Below are 24,676 nucleotides of genomic sequence, written 5' to 3'. Positions count from 1 at the left end.
TTATTTGACAGCACTAATATGTATGTATGTATATATATATATATGCATACATACATATTAGTGCTGTCAAATAAAAGTCTAATAAAAGTTTGTGTATATATATTATTTTGTATATATATATATATATATATATATATATATATATATATGCGCGTGTGTGTGTATAATATAGCACTAATATATATATATATATATATATATATATATATATATATATATATATATATATATATATATATATATTGTTTAAAAAAGTTTTTTCTTGGTTATGCCAACATTAAGGAAACATTCTGGGAACATTTCATAACATTTAAAAGTAACAAGTATAACATTTAAAAAACATTAGATGAACGTCCAACTAAAACGTCCCATGAATGATTGAATAATGAATGAATAATGTTTTTGTCCTAATGTTTTAGAACATTACTAAATATCAGATAAAAAAACATTCTGTTAACGTAAATGGAAGAATGCTTTGAGAGAACTTTCCAGAATGTTAGCCAAAGCTCTGAGAAGGTTCCCTGTTAACTGGGTAATTGTTTCCATTTCTTCACGGTAATGGGGTTTGACTGCTCTGTCAAATATCTACCAGCACCATTTCTGCATGTTTAAATCAGGAACAAACTAAAAAGTACAAATAAATCAGACTAATATAGTTAAAGGAGTATTTTGTCCATCTCATTAAGAAACAAAAACCACATGCACTCGTTCCATATGCAGTTAATGTTGACACTAACAAGGCTGATGTATTTAACCCCAGACTCTTGCTCAGGTTGTATGTTAATGAACCTGTGTGCTGTTTCTGACCCTTAGCTTTACTGTACGCGCGATATATCACAGTCCACAGATGTTTTTGATAAAGCCATTTCCGATATTAATATTTGATTAATACTTCACTGTGCAAACGCAGTCATACACATGATTTGTCTCGGTCATTTAGTAAAATGCAGTTTATACTCCGTGAAGGAGAATTTCTTAACATGTAATGCAATAAGCTCTGCACAGATTTATAATTCTTTATTAATTGTATTCATAGACGCGTCGGACATTTTGGCAAAGTGTGGATATTATTAATGCTCACTTGTGTGAGTTTTAATAAAGTGCAACATGCAAACGTGACTCAGAATATGCATAATATGACTTCAGTCCACTTACACTGTATTTATAGTTTTATTTTTGTACATTGTGAGACAAATGCGAGTTTAAATTATTCTATGTGCCATGAACACTGGCTTATAACTGGGGGTCTTTCTCAGTGTTGTAAACTCTGGTCCTTTCACGTCTGATCCGAATTTACCATTCATCCCATATAGAAACAAGAGCAGAACAGGTTTAGTGTATCTGAGGTTATGAACTTTGATAAGGACCGAACTTAAGTTGGTATGGCAGAGATATTGATTCTCCAGTCATCTGTTGCGCTGAATAAGAACTTGTTTGCTTTTTGTTTGGTTTGTTTGTTACTCCTGATCTCTCTCTAATTGGACGTGTCATGTGACCCAAGCTTTCGGGGGAGTTCTTGCCACGCTTCACCGGTTTTGAAGCAAGTGTGTGTTTGCTTTTTGTACCCTGTACTAAGAAATCAATGTGATCTGTATAGAGACTGATTACTGAGTTATTCAAGCTGCCAATGCATCTTTAATGACCTCTCGCTCAAGCTCTTAATTAAATCGAAAGTCCCCAGAATGAGTGGACAAACACTTCCTCCTCCTGTATTTGAGCGCAGTTACGATATTTGCTAGCGTTGTTGCATTTGTAGCCGTGAACATTGTGTAGTTTCGTTGGGTTTCGTCTCTGAAGATACGAATTCTCTGAACATATCTATATCTGTAATTAGTGTGAATGTGAAAGAGGCATGCTTAAATCCATGAGCAGTGTGTATGTGTGTAGTGACTTGATGTTTTCTTGCTGAGGTGGCCTGGGAAACCAGGGTCACTTTACGCCACTGTAAGCCATGAGTGTATCATTCTACAGTCCTGTATCCTGCTGACTCACCTATGCTAATAAACATGGATTTAATCCTGTAACTTTTCCACTGTTGTGTCCCCAAGCTGTACACATTCAAATACACTACGCTGCAAAAAAAACAACCTCCTATTTTTACGTTACGTGTGCTTTAGTATGTCAAGTACACATCAAAATAACAGCACTTCAGTAAGGTTTAAAATGTACTTAAAATTGAAACTTTTATTATTTCCATTATTATTATTAAGTGCCCTTTTTAAAAGGATCCAGATAGGTTCAAACGACAATCACCAGTGACAACTGGAGATTCACCCGTTGTAAAATGCTAAAGACTTCTGAGTGGCTATAGAAAAAAAAGAGACCGCAACCGGGCCCATGAGAAAACAAGGAAGGGCATTAAATGTAGTCACGCAATGCTGATGTTGTTAACATTACAATTTGAGAACAAAGTGTAATTTGCATGGTTTGACGTGATATAAGCAATCGTTACTGCAATGCTTTTTTCCCCTTAGTTGGTCGGAACAAAAGTGGATGTAATTTACTTGTTCAGATTATATTTTCCAGTGAAAATTTTGGTCATACTTCCAAAAAGTATAATCTGTGATTCTGAATGCCAGTATCCACACCGGCGCGGTGACTGACAGCCGCACATTCTCCTCAAAACATTGGATTCATCCGCGCTGTGCCGCACCGAGCCACAACCCACGTAAAGTTGATAATTCCGCGAATAACTGCAATTGCAGATTTCGAACAGAGATGGCGACAAAGAGGAAAAACTGTGGATTGCAGCTTTAAAGGAACACCACTTTTTTTGGAAATAGGCTCATCGTACAGCTGAGTTTTACCGTTTTCGAATCCATTCAGCCGATCTCGGGTCTGGCGGTAGCACTTTTAGCATAACTTAGCATAGATCATTGAATCTGATTAGATCGTTAGCATCTCTCTCAAAAAAATTACCAAAGAGTTTCGATATTTTTCCTATTTAAAACTTGACTCTTCTGTAGTTACATTGTGTACTAAGACCGACAGAAAATGAAAAGTTGCGATTTTCTAGGCCAATATGACTAGGAACTATCTTCTCATTCCTGCGTAATAATCAAGGAACTGTGCTGCCGTACCATGGGTGCAGCAGGCGCAATAATATTACCCAGCGCCTGAAAATAGTCCCCAGCTCGGTAACTTCCAACGTGACCGGCACTAAATTTGTAATATCATTGCTCCTGCTGGTACGGCAGCACAGTTCCTTGATTATTACGCAGGAATGAAAGTATAGTTCCTAGTCATATTGGAGATGCTAACGGTCTAATCAGATTCAATTATCTATGCTAAGCTATGCTAAAAGTGCTACCGCCAGACCCGGAGATTGGCTGAATGGATTTGAAAACGGTAAAACTCAACTGTTATTTTATTTATATTAATGTTAATATTATATTATATTATCTGCAAGTACAGTTTTTTTAAAGTTTACTTTTAAGATTTGAAGTACACTTCAGATGCACAATTCTTTTTCACAAGGATATGTTTAACAGTGGATTTACAGTGGCAAGCATAATCACTCATTTTCTCCAGAGGTCATATCAGCTTCCCAAGCAAAGCTGTTGCAATAATCCATTGTTATTTTAAGTCAATAGGAAGATAATGATTAAAAGAAGTAATGCTCATGAAAAAGTGCACATTGCGTAACTGAGTCAAAGGCCATCATATGAGGAGGAAGCGGGAAGACAAGAGGAGAAAGCTAACATTGTAAACAGTGGCGGGCCAAATAGCATTTTAAGGAAAGACGAAGAAGGAGGAAAAAAAGTCAGAAACAATGGCGAGGACTGATAGATGTAAGAAACTGTGTACATGTAAAGAGAAACCTTTGGACCCGGAAAAGCCTGGAGGAGTGGAAAGAATAGACGTGGATTGCCGTCCCTCATTATTGCTGAATATTGCCCTTGCTCTGCAAGTAAGTATTTTTTTTTTATATATTTCTTTTACAAGTTGACAAAGTCATATAACACTAGAGTACAATTAAAGCATGCACTTTAAATCCTGCGTGGATTAACAACATATTTTTTAAACCCGAAGTCATCCTTGAGTTCTTTTGGCAATTCGAGAACATAAATGCTGACATTTTAAAGTCATAACCTACAGTACTACATAAATATAAAGTCCTTAAAGCAAACTTAATGAGCATAGCAAAGAAAAAAAAGAGAGAGTAAAAGTCTGTTTTTCCCGCTCTGTCTCCATGCAGCATGTGTTGGTGCTGTCCTCTCTGTGTGCACTGGTTGTGAGTGCACTAATTCAGGACGTAGACAAGGAAAGAATCGTGGCCTATGTGCTCTTTTACTCAGGTATAGCTACACTACTGCAGAGCTGGATTGGATCACGGTAAGGTTACATTTACCCATGTTGCTTTCCATTTGAAGTTGATACAGTTGTACTAAAGTACAAAACAATCTATAGGATTAAGTCCAATGTTTCCTCTGTTCTCAGTTTGCCATTGATCCAGGCTCCATCTTTGGACTTTCTGATCCCTGCCCTAGTGCTGCTTTCTGCTCAGTCAGGTCAGAATGGTTCTGGCCAGAATTAAAATGAAGTCAAAGACGATCTAATAATCTACTCATTATTAGTAGATTACAAGACGATCATTGATGCTCATTTTATATTTTTGTTTGTATATAGCACACTTGTACATTCAAATTATCTCACACACACACACACACACACACACACACACACACACACACACACACACACACACACACACACACACACTCACACACACACACACTACTCCAGTCTGTGATACTTTTTTAAGGATGCATTGATGAAAAACAAAGTAAAAAAGAACAGCAATTATTTAAAATAGAAATCTTTTCTAACAATATAAGTCTTTGCCATCACTTTTTATCAATTTAACACATCCTTGCTAAATAAAAGTATTAATTTCTTTAAAAAAAAGATAGAAAAAAATGACTGACCCCAAACTTTTGAACAGTAGTGTATATTGTTTTAAATTTTATTCTATTCTATTTTAAATCAAGCCTGTTCTTTACATTTTTATTCATCAAAAGATCAAGAAAAAAATCATAGGTTATAATATATATAGTACCGGTCAAAAGTTTGGAAACATTACTATTTGGAATATACTATATATATATATATATATATATATATATATATATATATATTGTCACATATTCTGTGTAGATGATCGACACAAACAAGATGATGAAGAGGAAAGTCTATGTTTAATTAATCCACAGGCATAAATCCAAAACAGAGAGAGCGCTACTCACACACGTAACGTAGACAATAACCAACAATGAACACAAACAGAACTGAACTTAAGTACAAGTGATAACAAGAAAGATAATGAGTGCACAGCTGAACATAATGAGTGACCAAGACAACAAACGACTAACTCAGGCAGAAGGTGGTGAAACACAAAAAGTCCAAACTAACAGAACCGTGACATATATATATATTCACGTATCTTTATTTTACGATCTGTGTACTGTTGTAGTTGTTGTTGTTTCTGTGCACTCTAAACTTCTTCTGTCACCAAGACAAATTCCTTGTGTGTGTAAACATACTTGTACATCTAAACATTTTGATTCTGATTCTGAAATTAATGTAATGGTATTGTGTGGTAGGGACTCCTTTGGCCTGCAGGGGTCAGTGTATTGAAGGAGAGGAGCCTGTGGCCCCAGCACACCCAATAAGAGAGGTAGAGCACAGTGCTGTCCGTGGTGCTGAACATTCAGACCACCCCTCCATTGTCACACTGTTCTGCAGTAGTGCATAGTAATGTCAGCAAAACAACAAAAGATTTGTATTTATTTTATTTATTTATTGATACATTAATATTTCATCTTGATCATTTCATATCTTGATTTCTGTGTGCTTATTGGTGCGTGTGTGTGTGTGTGTGTGTGTGTGTGTGTGTGTGTGTGTGTGTGTGTAGTTGAGAGGCATGACTCTGGTTACAGGTATTGTGCAGTTCGCTGTGGGTTTGACTGGTCTGAGTGGGTTAGCATTGGGACGTTGTGGACCATTAGTTCTGGCCCCTGTCCTCTGCATTTTGGGATTTTCCATCTACAGGGAGGCAGCACTGCTTTCTTCTGACCACTGGGGCATGGCTGCACTGTAAGGACTCACTTTTCTGAGGTCTTTCATATTGTGTACTCGGGTGACTTTATTATACACTTACATTAAAAAAAGAAAAACTGTTCAGTACAATATACTTATTGTGTTCATGTTGTATTGCAAAACACATTTGCTGCTATTAAGGTGGATATGGTAAGGGACAGGTTTAGTGGTATGGGTAGGTTTAAGGTTTAAGGTTAAGGTGTAAAGGAAGGTTCAACCATGTAATTATGGATGTAATTGCAGAAATAAATTACAGTTGTAATTACAAGCAGGTAATTAATTTTAAAATGTAAATACTATGCAAAAACATGCATGTACACAATAAGTGTACATTTTATTTAAATGTTAGTACGTAGTAGTCAAAGACCCTTAATATAAAGTCCATTCAACTTTTATTTAGTTTGTACTGCAATCTGTCTAGGAAAGAAATAGCAGTGTATATTGTTATTAATTTGTAGTAATTTTTTATCGAGTAATTGAACATTATAGAGATACCCTGTATGTGACAATGATTCAAGGTTAAATCAGAATAGTTGCAAGAATAAGTCATTTTTATGAACTCAATGTGCAACATGGATACACTGAGCACTCTAAATACGAATATCTTTCTTTCTTTTTTTTAGGGCAGTTATTCTTCTAGTGATCCTCTCTCAGTATCTGCACTCGTTTCTGCGGCTGACTGTGTTCTCGGTCTCCAGGAGACTCTCTGTGAGTTACATCAAGGGATGTTGCTCAAATTCAGAATGACTTAAAGGTGCAGTAAGCAATTTCTGAGAAACACTGTTGATATTTGAAATCAACCCAAACAAACACACTCCTCGCTTCATTGCTCCGGCCCCAAAATTCATAAACACACAATGCAAGAGTGGACGTCTCTTTATCATAGCTGATTTGAAGCAAAATAATGCTTCACAAAAAAACAAAGTGAAGATGGTGAACGAATGACAAGAAAGAACAAAATTGAACATAAAGTACAAGAGTATATACAAGCAAGAGTTTGTATATTAACATTACAACTACAACCTCAGTGTCCATTTTCAGGCCTTCCCGCTTGAGTCTCTCCAGTGCTGAAAAGCTTTTATAATACTAACGCGGGTCCTAAAGCTCTTGCCTGGTCAAAACCCTTCTTCTTCCAGTGATATTACTTTGACCTTTCTCTTTTGTAATGTCTCTCAGCCATCTCTCTTTCTACAGTCTTTCTTCAAATCTCCCTCTTGCTCACTCTCTCCTCCCCCATCATTAAAAGACACGCCCCCTACTACTGATTGGCTCACTCTTTCTCCTCCCCCACCATGAGTAGACACGCCCCCTACTGCTGATTGGCTACAAGTGTGTTGTGGCTCTCGGTTCGATCAATTTTCAACGGTGTTTCCTAGAAATCACTCACTGCACCTTAAAGGCTGGAATGCACTACAAAACTTTACAAATCTTAAAACACTAGGCATCATACACTTTGTAAAATGGTTACAGAGAAAAACTGGGCATACACTTAACGATTGAGGATCACAAACTACCAGACTTTCAAGTCGCTCTGAAAAAAACAAACGGATGCAGAAACACCATTCTAAAGTTGGTTCAAAATATCATACATGTTTGATATAATGTGACTGGATGGATTCATAGTCTGAGCCCATCATACACTTTGCAATTTTCTGGGAAATTAAACCTGGCTCTGACTTTCGGCAACTAGCATCGACCTGTCCAGACTATAAATCGGAGGGAAATTCTGGGCAAAAGTCATGTAGTGTATTCCAGCCTTTAGTTTGACTTTGAGAGCCATGCTGCAAGTGTTTTTATTTTTCACTTTTAAAGTTGTGTGACTACACACAACTTTACACAAAAGAGAAGTTTACTGTCTCCTCCAAAACCAGTGTAACACAGACACCTTCACTCATGATATATGGGATATCCTGTTGCACTGGTTGTCAAGCTCTTTTACCGCTTTTAACCTGCAGTATATTAGATTGATGTTTTGCCTGTAAGAAGATTATGTCATTGATCTTGGCAAAGTTTCCCACCAAAGAGGTGCGTTGTGTTACAGTGATCTTTGGCTAAAATGTTCTTAATTTAATATGGGACTGAATGTTGTCAAAGGTTATGGGAAACAGTTCTAGTTCTATGAGTGATCGTAAGCTCGTATTGGAATCTTGCTTTTGGGAAATTCTTATTGGTTATTATTCTGTGCTATGTCTGACTGTCTAGTTATTATTCTCATCCGAGTCTGTGCAAATCTATTAATGTGGGGATGTTTGTGTGCAGCCACACCTAAAAATTTTGGTTAATGGTAATTTATAAATATAAATTAGAAAATGTATCAGAAATTAACATGAACTTAAGATTGGAATATTTTTATGGAATATATATATAATATATTGGGGTCAATACGATTTGTTAAAGGAAATTCATACCTTTATTCAGCAAGGACGCAATAAATTGATAAAAATGAACGTAAATACATGTTATAAAATATTTATATTTCAAATCAATTCTGTTCTTTTAAACTTTTCATCAAATAATCCAGAATAAAAATGTATAACAGTTTCCCCCCCCCCAAAAAAAAAAAAAAAAAATTAGGCAGCAATGCTGAAAATTCAGCTTTTCCATCACAGGAATTAATTACATTTAAAAATATATTCAAATATTTTAATTTAAATTGTAATAATACTTCATGATATTACTGTATTTGCATCAGATAAATGCAATCTTGGTGAGCAGCATAAACAGACTTATTTAAAAAATATAATAAAAAAAATACTGACTCTTTTGAACTGTAGTGTGCACTGCATTCGATATAAAATGAAACTATGTGGCATCTACAAATAAATGACCTTTTATCAGAACTTCACTACAGACATTTTTGCAATTAATTTCAACCATTTTTAGTCTATGTATGTAAATCAATGACATTCATGCACTAATGGGTTTTTGTATGAGGGTTCCTTATTATTAACAAATACAGTATAGACTTCTCTTTGTGTCCGTCCTGTGTAGGTACTTCTATCTGTGATGGTGAGCTGGGCAGTTTGTGCCGCACTGGTGCGGTGGGGTCACGTCCATCTTACCTCTGTGACCCAGATGCTCTCAACAATCAGAAACGCCACCTTCATTCAGTCCTCCAACAGTCCACATTCATCTGACTTCGTCTTTCCTAATGACTCTGTACCCTGGCTGGGCTTTCCTCTTCCTGGTAATATAAAATGTTTTTTTTTTCCTCCTTTTTTAGTTTCCTTAAAGGTATTAGCAGTGAACCAGTAATACACTTTGTCATGAGTTCCAAATTTCCCTTCTTCTTATGTTTTTTGTTTCTTGTATACTTTCAGCCTCAGCACTCCCTCTGCTGTCTGGAAAGAGCATTGCAGCAGGAGTGGCTGGAGGCCTGTCTGCCAGCATTAGCTCTCCAGCTGTGTACGTGATGGCAGCTCGGCTCCTGAAGGCTCCTGTGCCCCCAGCACATGCCTGTAACAGAGGCCTGTGTGTGGATGGCATGGGAAGTGTGATCGCTGGCCTGATGGGGGCGCCACTAGGACTGTGCAGCAGTGTGTCTAATGCATGTGTTATTGGGCTCAGCCAGGTAAGAGTCTATTGATGCATGTCACACCGGTATTGTGATTGCTACGTTTGCCTAAAAGTATTAACTCTTTTGATGTTTATTACAACATCTCTTAATTATCCTTATGATGTCTTTTTCTCACACAGTCTGGGTCCCGGAGCACAGTGCAGCTCGCTGGGGTGTTGTTGTTAATTCTGGGTGTGTCTCCTCAATTAGCGCAGATGCTCTGCTCTGTCCCTCTGGCCATACATGGTGATTATTCATTTATAGTTTACTCAATTAAATGGTAAATGTTGCTGGTAACAATCAGGGGTGCGTTTCCCAAAAGCATCGTTAGCCAACTATGGTTGCAAGTTCCGTCGTTATCAGCATAGTTCAACGAGTCTGTGTTTCCTGAAAACATAGTTCTAACGAACATTCGCAAACAGCATCGCAAAGTTGAGTGGTTGGAACGACAGATCTCGACCTGTGGTTAGAAGCACAGTTTCTTGTTTGGATGGCATGTGGACTCAATTAATCCTTATCTTGAGCAAAATAAGCAAGCTGGCATTCAGTACAATCTATATCTTATATTTAGAATACATTCATATTGTCATTTATGTCTTTTAGTTTGTCAAGAGATTTAAAGCGTTGTTTTTGAAGAGTGCGCATGTGCGAACGTGCTCTACTGTAAGAATGGGCCTATAATTGAATCTGGAAATAAAGCAAAATAACTGAGAAAAATGAGAAATAGACCTCAGATGCCATGTCTGTAATATACAGCAACACATCTATTAATTCGATCTCAAACAGATTAATTAAAAGGAGTTATTACTCCACTACCTACGTGACATCATTAACCAACAAGGTTGAATGACCAATTGACCCTTCGCAGGGAGCTTGATTGACAGGTGATCTGACCAATCATGCTTCGCCATCCACCATTTTGTCCAACAAAGCAGTCAGGAGAGTTAGTGGATTAACATGGGAGGATTTGAACTTGAAAAATCCCAGTTTACTGATGTCTTTCCACGGTTAAAACAACATTCCTTCTTATGTTTATTCATGTTTATTTGATGCTATAAATGAACTAAAAGGAAGAGATTAATGGTGAGAGCGACGTGGCTTGTCGGACATAGCAACAGTAACTAAAGGGGGCGGGTCTTTGCGAATGGTCAATTTGCGACAATACTGGTTCGGGAAACAGTCGTGACTACTAGCTAGTTGATTTCTTTAACGATACATCAAACTATGGTAGTTAAAGGAGAACTCCGGTCAATTTTAACATTGAGCTAATTTTTTAGTAAATTTGGAGTGCTGTCAATACAGAGAACAACGACAAAAATCGGTGTTGCCTCCACCGTGTTATCCTCTTTTTAAAATTTGCACCGTGATCATAGGCAACTAAACCTATGTGCGTGAACTCGACAATCGACTACTTTGGACTTTGACCGAAAACAGGATGTAAATACAGGTATTTGCGCTGGCTGAAATAACATCATTTTTATGAATATCTTTCACATCTAATGCAGTCAGATTCACCGTGTTCCCTCTGAAGGAATCACTCACATGGCTGGGCACTTGTAATGACACATTAAGGATGTAAAGAGGCTAAAAGCAGGTTTAAAACGTGCCCCATTGAAATCAACAGGGTGCAAATTTTAAAAAGAGGATAACACGGTATAGGCAACACCGATTTTTGTCGTTGTTCTCTGTATTGACAGCACTCCAAATTTACGTCGAATTACGTCGTTGTACGGGAAACACACCGCAGGTCAACCTACAGTTAAGTTGTTTCAGTCTTAAAGTGCCTTTATTATGCTTTTTCAGATATTACCTTTCATGTAGTGTGTAATATAGCTGGTTGTAAATGTAAAAGGTCTGCAGAGTATCAAAGATCAAAGCGAAAGATAAATGGAGATTCTGAACTGCCTGAAACGAGTCGCCAATAATCCCATGAAAAATAGGTTTGTTAGAAATTTGCACAATGCCAGCCTATGGACTTCTTTGGCTGCCCGTGAACAATGTCTACTTTGACCCTCAAACACTATAGTTGTAGTTGAGGCCTGGAAGAGTTTGGTTGGTGTTGTCGTCGACATGTCGAGAAGAGCTGAAATTCAGGGTGTTTGGTGTCCGACGCGCTGTAAGCAGTAGACCAATCACGACTGGGCCATCTGGCCAATCAGAGCAGAGTATGCTCTCGGTAAGGAGGGGTTTAGAGAGACTGAATCTTTTATCGAACCGTTTCAGACACTGTGAGAAAAGAGCTGATGCTACATTGTATATTATGAGACAATTAAAGTGTTTTTTCGACCTTGGATACATATAAACCTATTGTAGGAGACCTCCAAAACAAAATGATGAACGTTTAAAAAAGCATAGTAGAGGACTTTAATAGCTGTCTGAGACTATATGGCTTTAAAAGCGTGGGCTGAATGTTTGCTTGTGCTCGTGTTCTCTCAGGTGCTGTGCTCAGTGTGACCTACGCACTTGCTGTAGCAACAGGCATAACTTATTTCCAACATGCTGACGTGGATTCAGGACGCAACATTTTCAACATCGGCTTCACAATGTTCATGTCTTTAGCACTGCCGCACTGGTTCAGACTTCACTACAGTTTTATACAAACAGGTGCTAAAACCACAAGAGTGTATTTTCTCCTACTGTGTAGTGTATTCTTACTCCTAATTTAAATTTGTTGATTTGGACATTTAATTGAAAGGATTTTCATCTTCTTTTTTACAGGTGTGGTCAGTGTTGACGTTCTTCTTCAGTCTCTTTTAACCTTACCAGTTTTCTTTGTGGGGGTTTTGGCTTTTCTTCTAGAGCACACTGTTTCAGGTAAAACAACAGAGAAATTGCACTACCATTCAAAAGTTTGGGGTTGGTAACATTTTTGGAAGTCTCTTAAAGGAACTCGCCGACTTTTTGGGACTTTAGCTTATTCACCGTATCCCCCAGAGTCAGATAAGTCCATACCTACCCTTCTCATCTCCGTGCGTGCCGTAACTCTGTCTGACGCACTCACCGCTAGCTAGCTAGGTACGGTGAATAAGCTAAAGTCCCAAAAAGTCAGCGTGTTCCTTTAAGCTCACCAAGGCTGCATTTATTTGATCAAAAACACAGTAAGACCAGTAATATTATGAAATATTATTTCAATTTAAAATGCAATTTATTCCTGTCATGGAAAAGCTGAATTTTCAGTCTTCAGTGTCACATGATCCTTCAGAAATCATTCTAATACGCTGATTTGGTTCTCAAGGTACATTTAATTTGATGCATAAAAGTATACATGTCTTTCAAAACGGTAGTGTGCATATTAGTGTGCGAAAGAAATATTTGATTTAATGTATGTGATTTTTTTTCATTCAGGGACTTTGTCTGAGAGGGGTTTGGCGAGACATGACGGCACAAAGAAGATTCTGTCTCTCGCTGATCAGCAGCAGGGATTCAGCCCAAGTCCAGACGCCATGTACGACCCGCCTCGGCCTGTGATGAAAGTGCTGGAGCTGACCGGCTTCAGAACCGTCCTCTTCTGTGCCTGCAGAAGCCCAACTGTTGAAGAGGTGCTGGCGACAGTGCCAGAGATGTCTAGCTTATTACCTGACAAGGATGCCCGTGTTGGCAGTGGCTGAATTCTTGCAGCTCAGTCCATATTTTATTTTAATTTTCAAATTGTATTTAACTTGTTTCTTTCTGGGTTTGCTTTTTATAAATTGTATTGTTAATGACTGGTACAGTCTTCTTTGACTCAAGGCCCCTCACTGTCCAACACAATGTTTGATTTTTGATTAATTAATTTATTAAGTTAGATTGTTTTAACTTATTATTAATAATGTATTTATTTGACATTCCCTGATTGAGAACCACTGTATTAAAGGGTTTGTTCACACAAAAATTAAAATTATGTCATTACTCACCCTCATGTCGTCACAAACCCGTGAGACTTTTGTTCATCTTCAGAACACAAATGAAGGTATTTTTTTATGAAATCTGAGCAATTTCTCTCCCTCCGTTGAGAGCTACGCAACTACCACTTTGACGCGTTAAAAAATTAATAAAGAGAACGTAAAACTAATCCATATGAATTGAGCGGTTTATATGATGAACACATTTAATTTAGGCTTTAATTTAGAATTAAGATCAAAGTGGTAGTTGCATAGCTGTCAATGGAGAGTACAGAACTGGCTCAGATGTTTATTAAAAAATATCTGTGTTCCGAAGATGAAAGGAATTCTTACGGATTTGGAACGACACGAAGGCGAGTAAATGATAACCGAATTTTCATTTTTGGGTGAACTAACCCTTTAATACACAATACATTTTGGCGTGAACTTCTGAGAGCAGAGCAATTTTGTCAAGAGGCTAAAAAAAAGACAAAGGCAGATATTTCTGTAATCTTTAATTCTGAAAAATAGATCTTTAAATAGTTTTACAAATATTATATAATTTCTGACATCTTTAAGTAAAATGTAAATAATGCCACAAAACAGATAAATACAGTAAATTGTATGGGAAATACAATGAGTATTACTGCATAAAGCACACATAAGGACTACATAAACTGGCATAAACTCTTATAACATTGCTACACATTGCACAGAGTAAACTCTTAATTTCTTTGAATGAAGCCTACATAAAAGTACTCAAAACCCTTATGTATGCTAGATGGAGAAATACAGTGTACAATGTGACCATTAAATATTTGATTAAGTTGGGAAAGACACCTCTACCTTTACAGTGCGAAACATGTAACTGACCATATGAATGAACGCAAAACTGTAATTATGCACCTGAAAGTATTTTCCTGATGTTTTAAAGGCCTAGTTTTAACCCAGTTGTAAAGTGGGTGTGTTTGTGTGTACCTTCCAGCCTCGTTTCTTTTCTAACACAACTTCCTCCTCCGTCTCAAACCTTATCAGGCCGCGTTGGTCTGATCTGATCGTCTGTGGTTGAGTCACTGCATACCGGAGTAAAGAAAATTAATCTATAGTTTCCTCACTTCAATGGCTACAACTATGTGTTTAGTGAATGTGTATGGGAGTATAAGAGAGAAAGAGACTGAAAAAGAGATGTGTGTGCGTCTTGGTATATTCGTGATAATGTTCCAGTGTAGGCAGTATAGTAAACCCATTGAAAAGTGTTAAATATGGGTTTTTAAGATCAATTTTGTCACGTCCATGTCCCACAGAATAGCTGCATCCTTCTAGTTTGTCAAGGTTTCTAGTCTATTCAGGGTCATAAATGATTGGGTTCTCTTTTGGATCCTTCCAAAAACTTCATCTAGTGACATTCTCATTCCTTGTGCTTGTTTCATCTATTACTGTCCATCATGCTCCAAGGATGGAAGTGTGTTGGATCCAGCACATGAGTCCCAACCCAGTGCAGCAGTGAGGAATACCAGTGTATCCCCACAGCCTGATGTCCAACTGGCCCTCCCCAGTTATAAAGTACCCTGAGTGGACCAAAAGCCCAGTGAGCCAGCCAGTGCTGGTCCACGACGGCGTAGCAGGAGGAGACGACACTATTGACCACCACCGTGCCATGGCGGGTGAGCGGAGCGAAAACGCCCTTGTCCTCCTGTATTTGGATCCTAATGACCCGGGACAGATGTCCCAGCTGTCCTGCTCCTCGTGTGGACACCACACACTGACCCGGCAGCACGTCACTAGCAAATACAGATTTCAGCTCTGCACTCGCTACAGGCCCTGAGCAGTTCCCTTCCGACACAAACAGGAGATGGGCCGCCGTCAAGCTCAGTTTAGCACCCGAGTCCGTCTCGATGGTGTAGAACTGCTTCTCTGCGGAAGGATCGCGGTCCAGGAAGGCGATGACTTCGCTGTAGATGAGCATCCCACTGCCGTCGCTTTCTGATGAAGCGAGTACTTTCTCTCCAGGCTGTAAGCGGTCCATGGTCTTCACGCTTCCGTCCTCAACGGTGACAAGAGCCGATGCGGGAAAACAACCGCCGGTTTTAGCAGCCACAGAGTTCTCTGAAATGCACATAGAGAGAATATAATGGTTGAAATGAGCAATAAAATTAAAAAAATAAAATGTGCACAGTACCCTAAGACAATTCCAAAGGTCATGCATTCATTAAAGATTGAGTTTGGGTTATTTAAATGGCTCAATGCCTTCTTCAGATTAATCTTCAATCTTTAAAACGCACACACCCAAACACAAACACATTCCCGCTCTCATTGTAAACCCATAAAAATCCAATCAAACTGAGAGTTGCAGTGGCAAAATAACCTGGCGTGTGCAAGCAAACATTTCAAGCGCCATCCTTCAAGCTAATTCGTTTTTGCTTTTCGCACGACTCCGGTCAGTGGTTAAAAATGCAATAAAAGCTAATAAATAACCATCTCAGCTCTCTATGACTCCTGTCCTAAACAAGTGACTGGGATCTGGAGCTACGCAATGCACTACAAAAACCAGAATGAGTCTCAAGTCTCCGTGGAGTCCTACACAAATATTTGGGAAAGGTAAGTACCAAGGCCAGGTGATAAGACAGGCTGAGATAAGAGATCTGAGAAAGGGACAACAGAGTTGCCGTCTGGAAAACAAAGGAGTTGGTTAATCATCTCACAGCACTTTGGCAGCCAGGCCAACTTCTTAAGGCATATTCTTTCTTATATACACACACATACATATTTTCCCTTGTGCACTTCATAAATATATATACATGAAGTATATTAAATATATGATGTATCTTTTCTGGTAAACTGCATATTTCTTATGTTATACTGAGGTCAGTGCCTGAAATCTGGCAGTAACTGTCGAAGAAGAACACACCTATAGGACTTTGATAAAGCATAAGCAGACAAAAGGTCTTGCTTGTGTTTGCATGCTCTATCAGACAGATAACAGAAGTGCCTCACAAATGTCCACACACAGGTCCCATTCCTCTCTAGCAGTGTTGAAATACTCCACAGACAAAAAAAAAAAAAAAAACTGACATTTTTGGCCATAAATCTGGGTCATAGTCAGACCCTAAATGAATCTACAGAAACCTATTGTGTATGTGTAAGTGTTGTAAGGATGGGTTTTGAATGAAAATTTATCTTTCTTAGATTCTAAACTGGAAACCGATTATTTCAACCCATCTTAAATTAGAGCAAAATTTATTTTTTTACCATGCAAAAAAAATTACAAAATAATAATAATACATGTCAAAAGAGAAAACTGCCAGAAGAGACAATAAAATACTGATTGGGTGCACTTTTACTTTCCTGGTTGTCTGGCCAATAATTCGGTCTCTGGTGACTCAGGTAGAGGCAGGTGTTTAAGGTTTAATGATGTGGTCTGTTACCTGTACCTTCATCCCAGGTCTACCACTTATCTCACCCAAGTTAATGAGAACTGACCAACTTAACCACAAAAAGACACACCTGACTTAACTGCACACTGAACGCATATGAACCTTTCAGTCAGGAGTCTCTTTACAGCTCAAACACCATAGATCAGACTGGATGCTTTTCTACCAGAAAATGTATTTAAAAAAAAAATCCAGATCATATTCCAGGTTTAACCTATTAGATGTGTGTATTTTGCTTATTAATGGAAACTACTCAAGTTAAATGAAATTCATGGCTGAATGTGACATTATTTTCAAGAGTGTAGAATAATATGAAGGTTTCAAAAGAGGGTTTTCACAGCAATGCATAGAAAAACCACGTGACATTTAGTTCCCCAAAGAACCTTTCAGTGAAGAGTTCTTAAAATAAAATTTTTTTCTTCTATAAAAGAACCCTTTTCCTCTATAAAGAACCTTTTGTGCGTTGGAATGGATGTTAAATGAGCATTTACTGTCATCATTTACTCACCCGTAATTTCTTTCAAACCTGTATGAATTTCGTTCTTCTGCTGAATACTAAATCAGATATTTTGAAGAATGTCTGTAACCAAACAGTGGATGGACACCATTGACTTTCATAGTATTTTCTTCCTATGGAAGTCAATGGGGTCCATCAACTGTCTGGTTACCGACATTCTTCAAAATATCCTTGTTTGTGTTCAGCAGAAGAAAGAAATTCATACAGGTTTGGAACAACTTGAGGGCGAGTAAATGATGACAGAATTTTCATTATTAAGTGAACTAATCCTTTAAAGGTTCTTCATGGAACCATCAATGCCAATAAAGAACTGAGTGTATATGGTACATTGGATTTACATATTATTTTACATATGGTTAAGTGGCATATACTGTAGCTGTAATGTAAATAAACAGTGATTTCCATAGTCTCAGCCCTACCTGACTTGACGCTGCAGTGGATGTGAGCTTTGGACTCATAGTAGACCCAATCAAACCCGGCCTCCACCGCTAGACGTGCCAACATGCCATATTTACTACGGTCGCGATCTGAGGTGGTGATATCGACAGCTCTTCCTTCATAATGCAGCGACTCTTCAAAGTGATTGCCGTCTTCATCCCAACCCTCGGTCACCCTGAGCTTCACCCCGGGCCACATGTTCATCACAGAGATAGCCAGAGAGTTCAGCTTATCTTTACAACGCTGTGAACGCAACAAGGAAAGAGGTTTAGACCTGGGTTACACAAGTGGAAGATGATGGCGTGGAGTTTTGCAAGAAACACGCAAACAAGACAAGTTATAACTCCAAAGGGCAAAACAGACTGAATGACAAAAAACATACATCACAGGGCAAAGACAAAAGAGAGGAAGAATGGGTACAAATGACACCGAGTGCTGTAAAAACAGAACACGTTATTCAGAGCTCTGTAAATGATACTGTAAATGGTCATGGATCACCTTTTAAGCAAGGTGAAGTGTACGGATATAACACCACAAATATTGTGTGAAATAAATCAACAGGCTTATCTCTAAATCGTATTTACATAAAGATGCATTTGATCCTTTTAAAGTAACTTTTTAGATATTATCATGATGTATACGCTGTTTTGTGTCTTCCATGCAAAACTTTATTTCCACTGTATTCTTTACAACAATTAATAGGTTTGCTTTCCTAAATAAATAAGCATTTGCGCATATATGAACTCATTTCTGTAGTCCTATACTTTTTCCACATTAACATGTCAGACAATATGCCACAGTTTTTGTTTTTAACCCTGGCACCTCTCTTTCATGCCTGAAGAATTTGTTTTCAAAAGCGCCCACGCAAAGCATTACATAATGACAAATTATTGAATCGCGAGGAGAAGAACTGAGTGATGCTTCGAACCGCAAATATATACTGACTTATTTTTACCACACCACAGGTATTTTTCAGCGACCAAGGTACAAAATGTGTCCAAAATGTTGAGTGATTCACTTTTACTCATTTAACCAAGCCACATTCACCACCCTTCATAACACACAAGACAAATTTGCTTTTAACAGCAAATTCAAATTTCAGCATGGAAACAAGTGTTCATTGCCAAAGCACAGATATACTGTAACTATAACCACAATTTCAGACAATATCTGTTCCATGATTTGGGGAGGAAATAGGAGTCATAAGTTCAAATCCGTGAGTCATTTATGATTCATTTATAAATTGCTTAAATAAACCACACACTAAATGGAAGGTTTACTTATTTTGAAACAAAGTCAACATATTTAATTTTCGTTTTAGAGTGAGTTAACATAAGAAATAAGTTGATTAAGTTATCTTGGTGGTGTTAGATGATTGATTGATTGACGCTGGAAAAGTATGACATCAAATTATTTCATTATCGTTTGCATGCAAAACAAGCCTTGTTATTTAGAGCCCTTGTAAAAGGTCTTAGATTTTCTTTGGATGGGAAACCGTGTATGCTTCAATGAGAATCTTAGTAAGTTCAAAACATAACTGTTTATTCTTTAGTCGTTTAATATGTCCTGCTTGAAAGAAACCAATATGCTAAGAATCTGCAATAACATCAATAACGGCCAAATCAAGCCGTTTGTTTTAAAAGCGTACACGATTCTTTTCTGAACCCGAGAACCATCAAAGAAGCGATTCTAAGAGACCGCTGTCAGCAATCAATTCCTCTGAAAGCTGTGAAGATCAATAAGAGCGCGTCGGTGGGACTGAGCAAAGGGCACACCGCTAAACAACAGGTTTAAAGTGCTTGCAATCGAATCAAAACCATTGTGTGTGTGTTTCTAATGGGCAGATAATTGAATTCGTTCCAGTTGCATTATCCAAGTGTCGCTCACCTGCGTCATGTGTCGATCCGCACCTGTGTTCTCCTCATCTTTGAAGATGATGTCGGGGTTGTAGTTCGGTGTGAGATCTTTAAAGCGCTCCGAGATCCTGGTGATTTTGCCATCGTGTCTCCCACTGGCTCCCAGTGTCTTTTCGGCTACATTTGGAATAAACTGCTTATAATTAAGGGGTGTCAGTTTCTTTGGAGGCCGCCTTTTCCCATGTCCCCTCCCCGGCCCACAGCCCTCGTTAACAGGTGCGAAAATCAGGGCGCAGCCGACGAGGAGCCCAAACACCACGGGGAGACGCATTCCACCCCAACCCGCCGGGCACTCCGACACGGAGTGGTGCGGTGGCACAGCTCGCCGCTCAATGAGAAACTACCCCCCGAAAGATCCTTATTCCCCCCCACGGGGTAAAATATGGGGAGGACAAAACCTCTACTTCTTTATCACCCTTATCCTCGCCATCGTCCGTGCGTAAAAGTCGCTTTGCGCAGAGGCTGTCATGGAGAGACGCCGGAGAAAAGATCCAGTGATACCAAGTGTTAAGTGCCCATCGAATGCGAAACGTTGGTCTCTCGAGAAAATCACCGAAATGAGAGTGAGCAGGCAAGTCCATTTATTTATCTAACAGATTCTAGAAGAGAGATACAGGGCGACTCCGACGCACACTGGGAGAGCTGTCAGAGAGACTGCTGCGGCTGCTGTCTTTGAATGAGCACGTCCTTTGGCGCACGTCAAGTGAGTTGCCCGGCGCACTAAGACCGCACCCTGTCAGTTTTTTGCCCCTCTCTATCCTTGCCTGCCACTCCTCCCCATGGGTCACATTGGGTGCGTCGTATACCCACCGGCTCCCTTTAACGCTTCACATCGCCTGGCTGGGCAAACACAAGTCTCTGGGAAGAACTGTGGACTCAGACTCTCCCATTCATAGATCCACAAATAGGGAACGAGCCTGGCTGCTCCTTAAACAAACGGGAGCAACTGTTGCCCTCCCTTACCTGATACGCTTAAGGAAACACAGTAGACTAACCTGGCGCACTCGTCGGAATGATTTATCATTCATTGATCAGAACAGATCCGTTTGTTTAAACCGTTCAGTTTTGGTGACAGGTGTAACGATGCTGCTTAGTCAAAGTGGATCTTTCCCCCCTGAACGATTAAGATATTCTAAATTAGATACATTAAAAGTCGAAGTGGTTCTTAAAGTAATGGTCCAGACTGTAAATAAGAGAAAATGCTGACATTCTTAAAAAAGAAAAAATGTTTGCATAAATAGTTTGGTAATGACAGTGGCTTAAACGTAAGCCACAAATCAGTTGAGTTTTAACATTATTATTAATAATTTAAAACACTTATTATACAACCAGATCAAAGGCAATGTGGTGTAACAAACATGATGGAAGCCATTTTGTTATCATGTGACCCCTTTAGCCCCTCATGACTGTATGCCAGGTCATTAAAAAATAATTATATTTTACTTATTAAATGTAATAACTCTCCATATTTCTCTTCATATTTATGACTTAATGTGTGATATTTATATGTGTGTGTGTATTCGTTTATATTTACCATCACAATAAAAAAAGGGTATTTTCATAGTTTTTTACTCAACTCTAAAAGGGTTTAACAACCATTAAATCCAAAATTGTACAAAAAAAAAATATATATATATATATATATATAAAAAGAAATATATATATATATATACTTATATAAACTTTAAAAATATGTATGAGCCTGACCTGGACAGAAAGAACATATTTTAAACTGGATTTTTAAAAGATTTCTTGGGCATCCTTTTTTACCCTGACCCTCATATTATTATTATTTTCGTTTTTTTTTTTTTTTTTTTGCATATTACAGTCTCCAGGTTCCATGCACATCAGTTGCTCAATGGTTTTTATTTGTATCAGATATTATGATACAGAGCTCTAGTGTGTGCTGGCCTGTGCTGAGGTAATGGGTAGTGGTGGGACCTGCATGAGGGGTTCACTGTTCAAATTGAAGATGAAACTGGTAAAGTCAGTAGCATATACTGTAGCTTGGAAGACGGTTACACAGGAGCAGCTCTCTTCTACAGTACTGAGAGAAGAAGCTCCACTTACACAAGTGATGACTGTGTGGAGTCGGAGCCAGCGGTCAGCACCTTAAGAACAGATATATCCACGACACTCAAACTCTGTTCAATTTCTCTTTAAATGAGGCAAAGGAAACAGACCCAAGTCTTCCAAATTAGCTCTGCAAATATTTGCCAGAAAGGGGTTAGTGGTTTTGTACCCATTTCAAAAGCAAATTTAACAGACGTGGTGTTTGGTGTTGATTTATTTTTTAATTATTTATGTCTGTAAATATCAAAGTATTTTAGGTTTGGGTTTTGGTGTGTCCTCATTTGGAACAGGGAGTTAAAGAGAGTAATTGAGCGAGTAAGGAAAACATTACTGTCACTCTTTCAATCAAACTAACAGCCAACTTGACCACTTGGTACAGGTCAGTGTGAAACCATGTGGCCATTTTACCCATCCCTCATTCCCACCATCATGTTCCTCTAACTATTCATTCAATAGTTTGTTCTTCCCCTTCTTCCTTCATTCTCTCTTCTACTCTATTCCTTTGCTGCCATTCATTTTAAAGCCTTCAATGGTTATTTATGTCAAACTCTACCTGTTTTCTACCTTAACTGATCCAATAAACATGCTTGATGGAAGACCAGTCCATCACAGAGCTAACACACATACTGTAGACATACACACATTAACACACACACACACATCTTTTTGGATTGTGGGGGAAACATGAGTATCTGGAGGAAATCCATGCCTACATTGGGGAGAACATGCAAATTCCACACAGAAAAGTCATATATTCATATTATGAAATAATCACTTCAGTTACAGTCACTAAAGTATTGAAGAACTTTTGCAAAACTCTTCCCTAAACTAGGTAACATAGTCCCACTATCTCACCTTTCACAGATAGATGGTTTTATCTACTGATGCACAAGTCCTCATGAGATCCAGGTACGCTTAAGCAGTACCAACATGCATAAATGGAATGCAATGGATGAACTTGTTTTCAAATTTTTGCATCTTGACTCTGGAGATCACAGAGACACAATTACAGAGCGTGTGGATCCCACGGAGCGTGTCCTCTTCCCTTTGATGGACGTAAATAAAGACATGGCTCCTAGCAGGCCTGCTTATTGAACTTGGCTGTTGACAATGCCTCAGAAGTGGTCAGATCCAGTCAGAAATCCCTTCTGCCCTCAAGAAAAGAGCCCACGTCCTTAAAGGCAGCACATCAGCGGCTGTTCCCCGTCAACCGGGCGATGGCAGTGGTTCAGACGCCAGCCCAGGCTCTTTTAGCAAGAGTCCATTGATGTAGCAGAGTTATTAATTTGTCCTGTGAAATAAGAGGACACCCGGGCCAAAACAGAGGGAGATGGGTGCCTTTCAAATAATGCCAGCCAGGGATCCTTTCATCTGCTGTCAGTGGGGTGAGTGAACTGGGTCTGCTGGGTTCTCACATGGGCACCAGGGCTACCCACGGAACTAACCAACAAAGGGTGTGCAAGAGGGACAGGGAGAGCGAATGCTGAAGGGGAGGAGGAGAAAGAGAGAGGGAGAGAAAGAACATGGGCAACTTGGTGTTTCTCCACTATTAACTGGTAAACAACTCTGTTTTTAGTTGTTTTCGTCTTTCGGAATGGCGTTCTTGTGGATTGTGGTGGGATTCGGTGTTCTGTGAGCCGCTCTTTCACTCCCCTCAAGGTAATGGCAGCTTTTTTTCCCTCACCGCTTCCTGCTGTCCATAACAACCTCAGGGGAAAGAGGGACAGCGCCCTCGAACTGCATGATAAACCTCATAGGGTCTTAACAGTCTCCATACTCTCATTCTTTCTTCGGTGGAAGCTGAATGAGATTTCCCATACAATCACTCCCAGAAATTTTTTTTTGCAAAAATTTTACCTTTAGGGGTAAAACAGCTTGTCAATTGGGCGTTACACTTAAAGGGACAACTTTGTACCTATCCCTAAAACAGTGGAATCCAATCCTGCTGGAAGGGCAATATCCTGCAGAGTTTAGGTCCAATCCTAATTAGACACCTGAATCAACTAATGAAGGTCTTCAGGAATTATATAAACTTACATTCAGTTGTGTTGGGGCAGATTGAGCTAAACTCTGCAGGAAAAGGACTGGACACCCCTGCTATAAAAGGTGCATGTACCTTAAATTGGTAATCTGTACTAACATACTAATTTACCTTTTGGGGTTAAATAAGGAACAAAGATGTCCATTTGAGGGTATTGCCCTAGTGACAAGCTGTCCCTTCAACCCCTGAAGGAACATTTTTTTGCACATTTCTTTTCTCTGAGAGTGAAAGGTGTGTTCCATTTTGCAGACTTCTTCATTGGTCTATGCCATATTGTAGCATAATATCTGGCTGTGTGTTCACACTGAAAAACACCAATATTGAGACAAAGATACACTAGCTGACATGGTGTGGAGTTTATGTGCACAGTGCAGTACATCATTTGGGACACAACTTCAGTAAAGGGCACCTGAATCCCAACTTCACTGAGCACTCATGACGACTGAAGAATCTGGAGGCCTCTATTTTGATTGGACCAAAGACAGGAGATGTCACAGAATTCTTTCATGCATGCAAGGAGCTGTGCAGCGTCAATGTCCGATTACTCCATTCCTCCACATGCAGTGAAGCACGAGGAGTGGTTGGGGCAGTCACAGCTGGAGCAAGCAGGGAAAAAATAATACCAGAGATGTATAAAAGCAGAGGCTAAAAGCAGACTGAGCTTAGCCGCCTGCTAAAAAAACAAAGCACTGCCCAGGGGACAGGCATAGGGTCGGGCAGTGTGGACCGGACTCGCCACAGCCGC

General features: G+C 39.0%; 2 protein-coding genes across 2 annotated transcripts; one reads left to right on the top strand and one right to left on the bottom strand.

The window, feature by feature from the left end:
• The first annotated feature begins 3,443 nt into the window (after nucleotides 1–3,443).
• Nucleotides 3,444–13,532, top strand: slc23a3 (solute carrier family 23 member 3). Its single transcript, XM_079618808.1, has 12 exons — nucleotides 3,444–3,910; nucleotides 4,199–4,335; nucleotides 4,441–4,511; nucleotides 5,604–5,677; nucleotides 5,915–6,096; nucleotides 6,723–6,807; nucleotides 9,091–9,286; nucleotides 9,420–9,670; nucleotides 9,796–9,901; nucleotides 12,092–12,259; nucleotides 12,374–12,469; nucleotides 13,001–13,532. The coding sequence occupies exons 1-12, from the start codon at nucleotides 3,773–3,775 to the stop codon at nucleotides 13,261–13,263; spliced, it is 1,767 nt and encodes a 588-aa protein (XP_079474934.1). The 5' UTR covers nucleotides 3,444–3,772; the 3' UTR covers nucleotides 13,264–13,532.
• A 394-nt stretch (nucleotides 13,533–13,926) lies between these two features.
• Nucleotides 13,927–21,154, bottom strand: ihha (Indian hedgehog signaling molecule a). Its single transcript, XM_079618809.1, has 3 exons — nucleotides 19,789–21,154; nucleotides 17,883–18,144; nucleotides 13,927–15,621 (listed from the first exon to the last, which is right to left on the bottom strand). The coding sequence occupies exons 1-3, from the start codon at nucleotides 20,086–20,088 to the stop codon at nucleotides 14,942–14,944; spliced, it is 1,242 nt and encodes a 413-aa protein (XP_079474935.1). The 5' UTR covers nucleotides 20,089–21,154; the 3' UTR covers nucleotides 13,927–14,941.
• Between the last annotated feature and the right edge of the window lie 3,522 nt (nucleotides 21,155–24,676).

The sequence above is a fragment of the Phoxinus phoxinus genome, assembly GCF_949152265.1.
Source record: "Phoxinus phoxinus genome assembly, chromosome: 7".
In the NCBI taxonomy this organism is placed as follows: Eukaryota; Metazoa; Chordata; class Actinopteri; order Cypriniformes; family Leuciscidae; genus Phoxinus; species Phoxinus phoxinus.
This window is presented reverse-complemented; position numbering and strand designations above follow the sequence as displayed.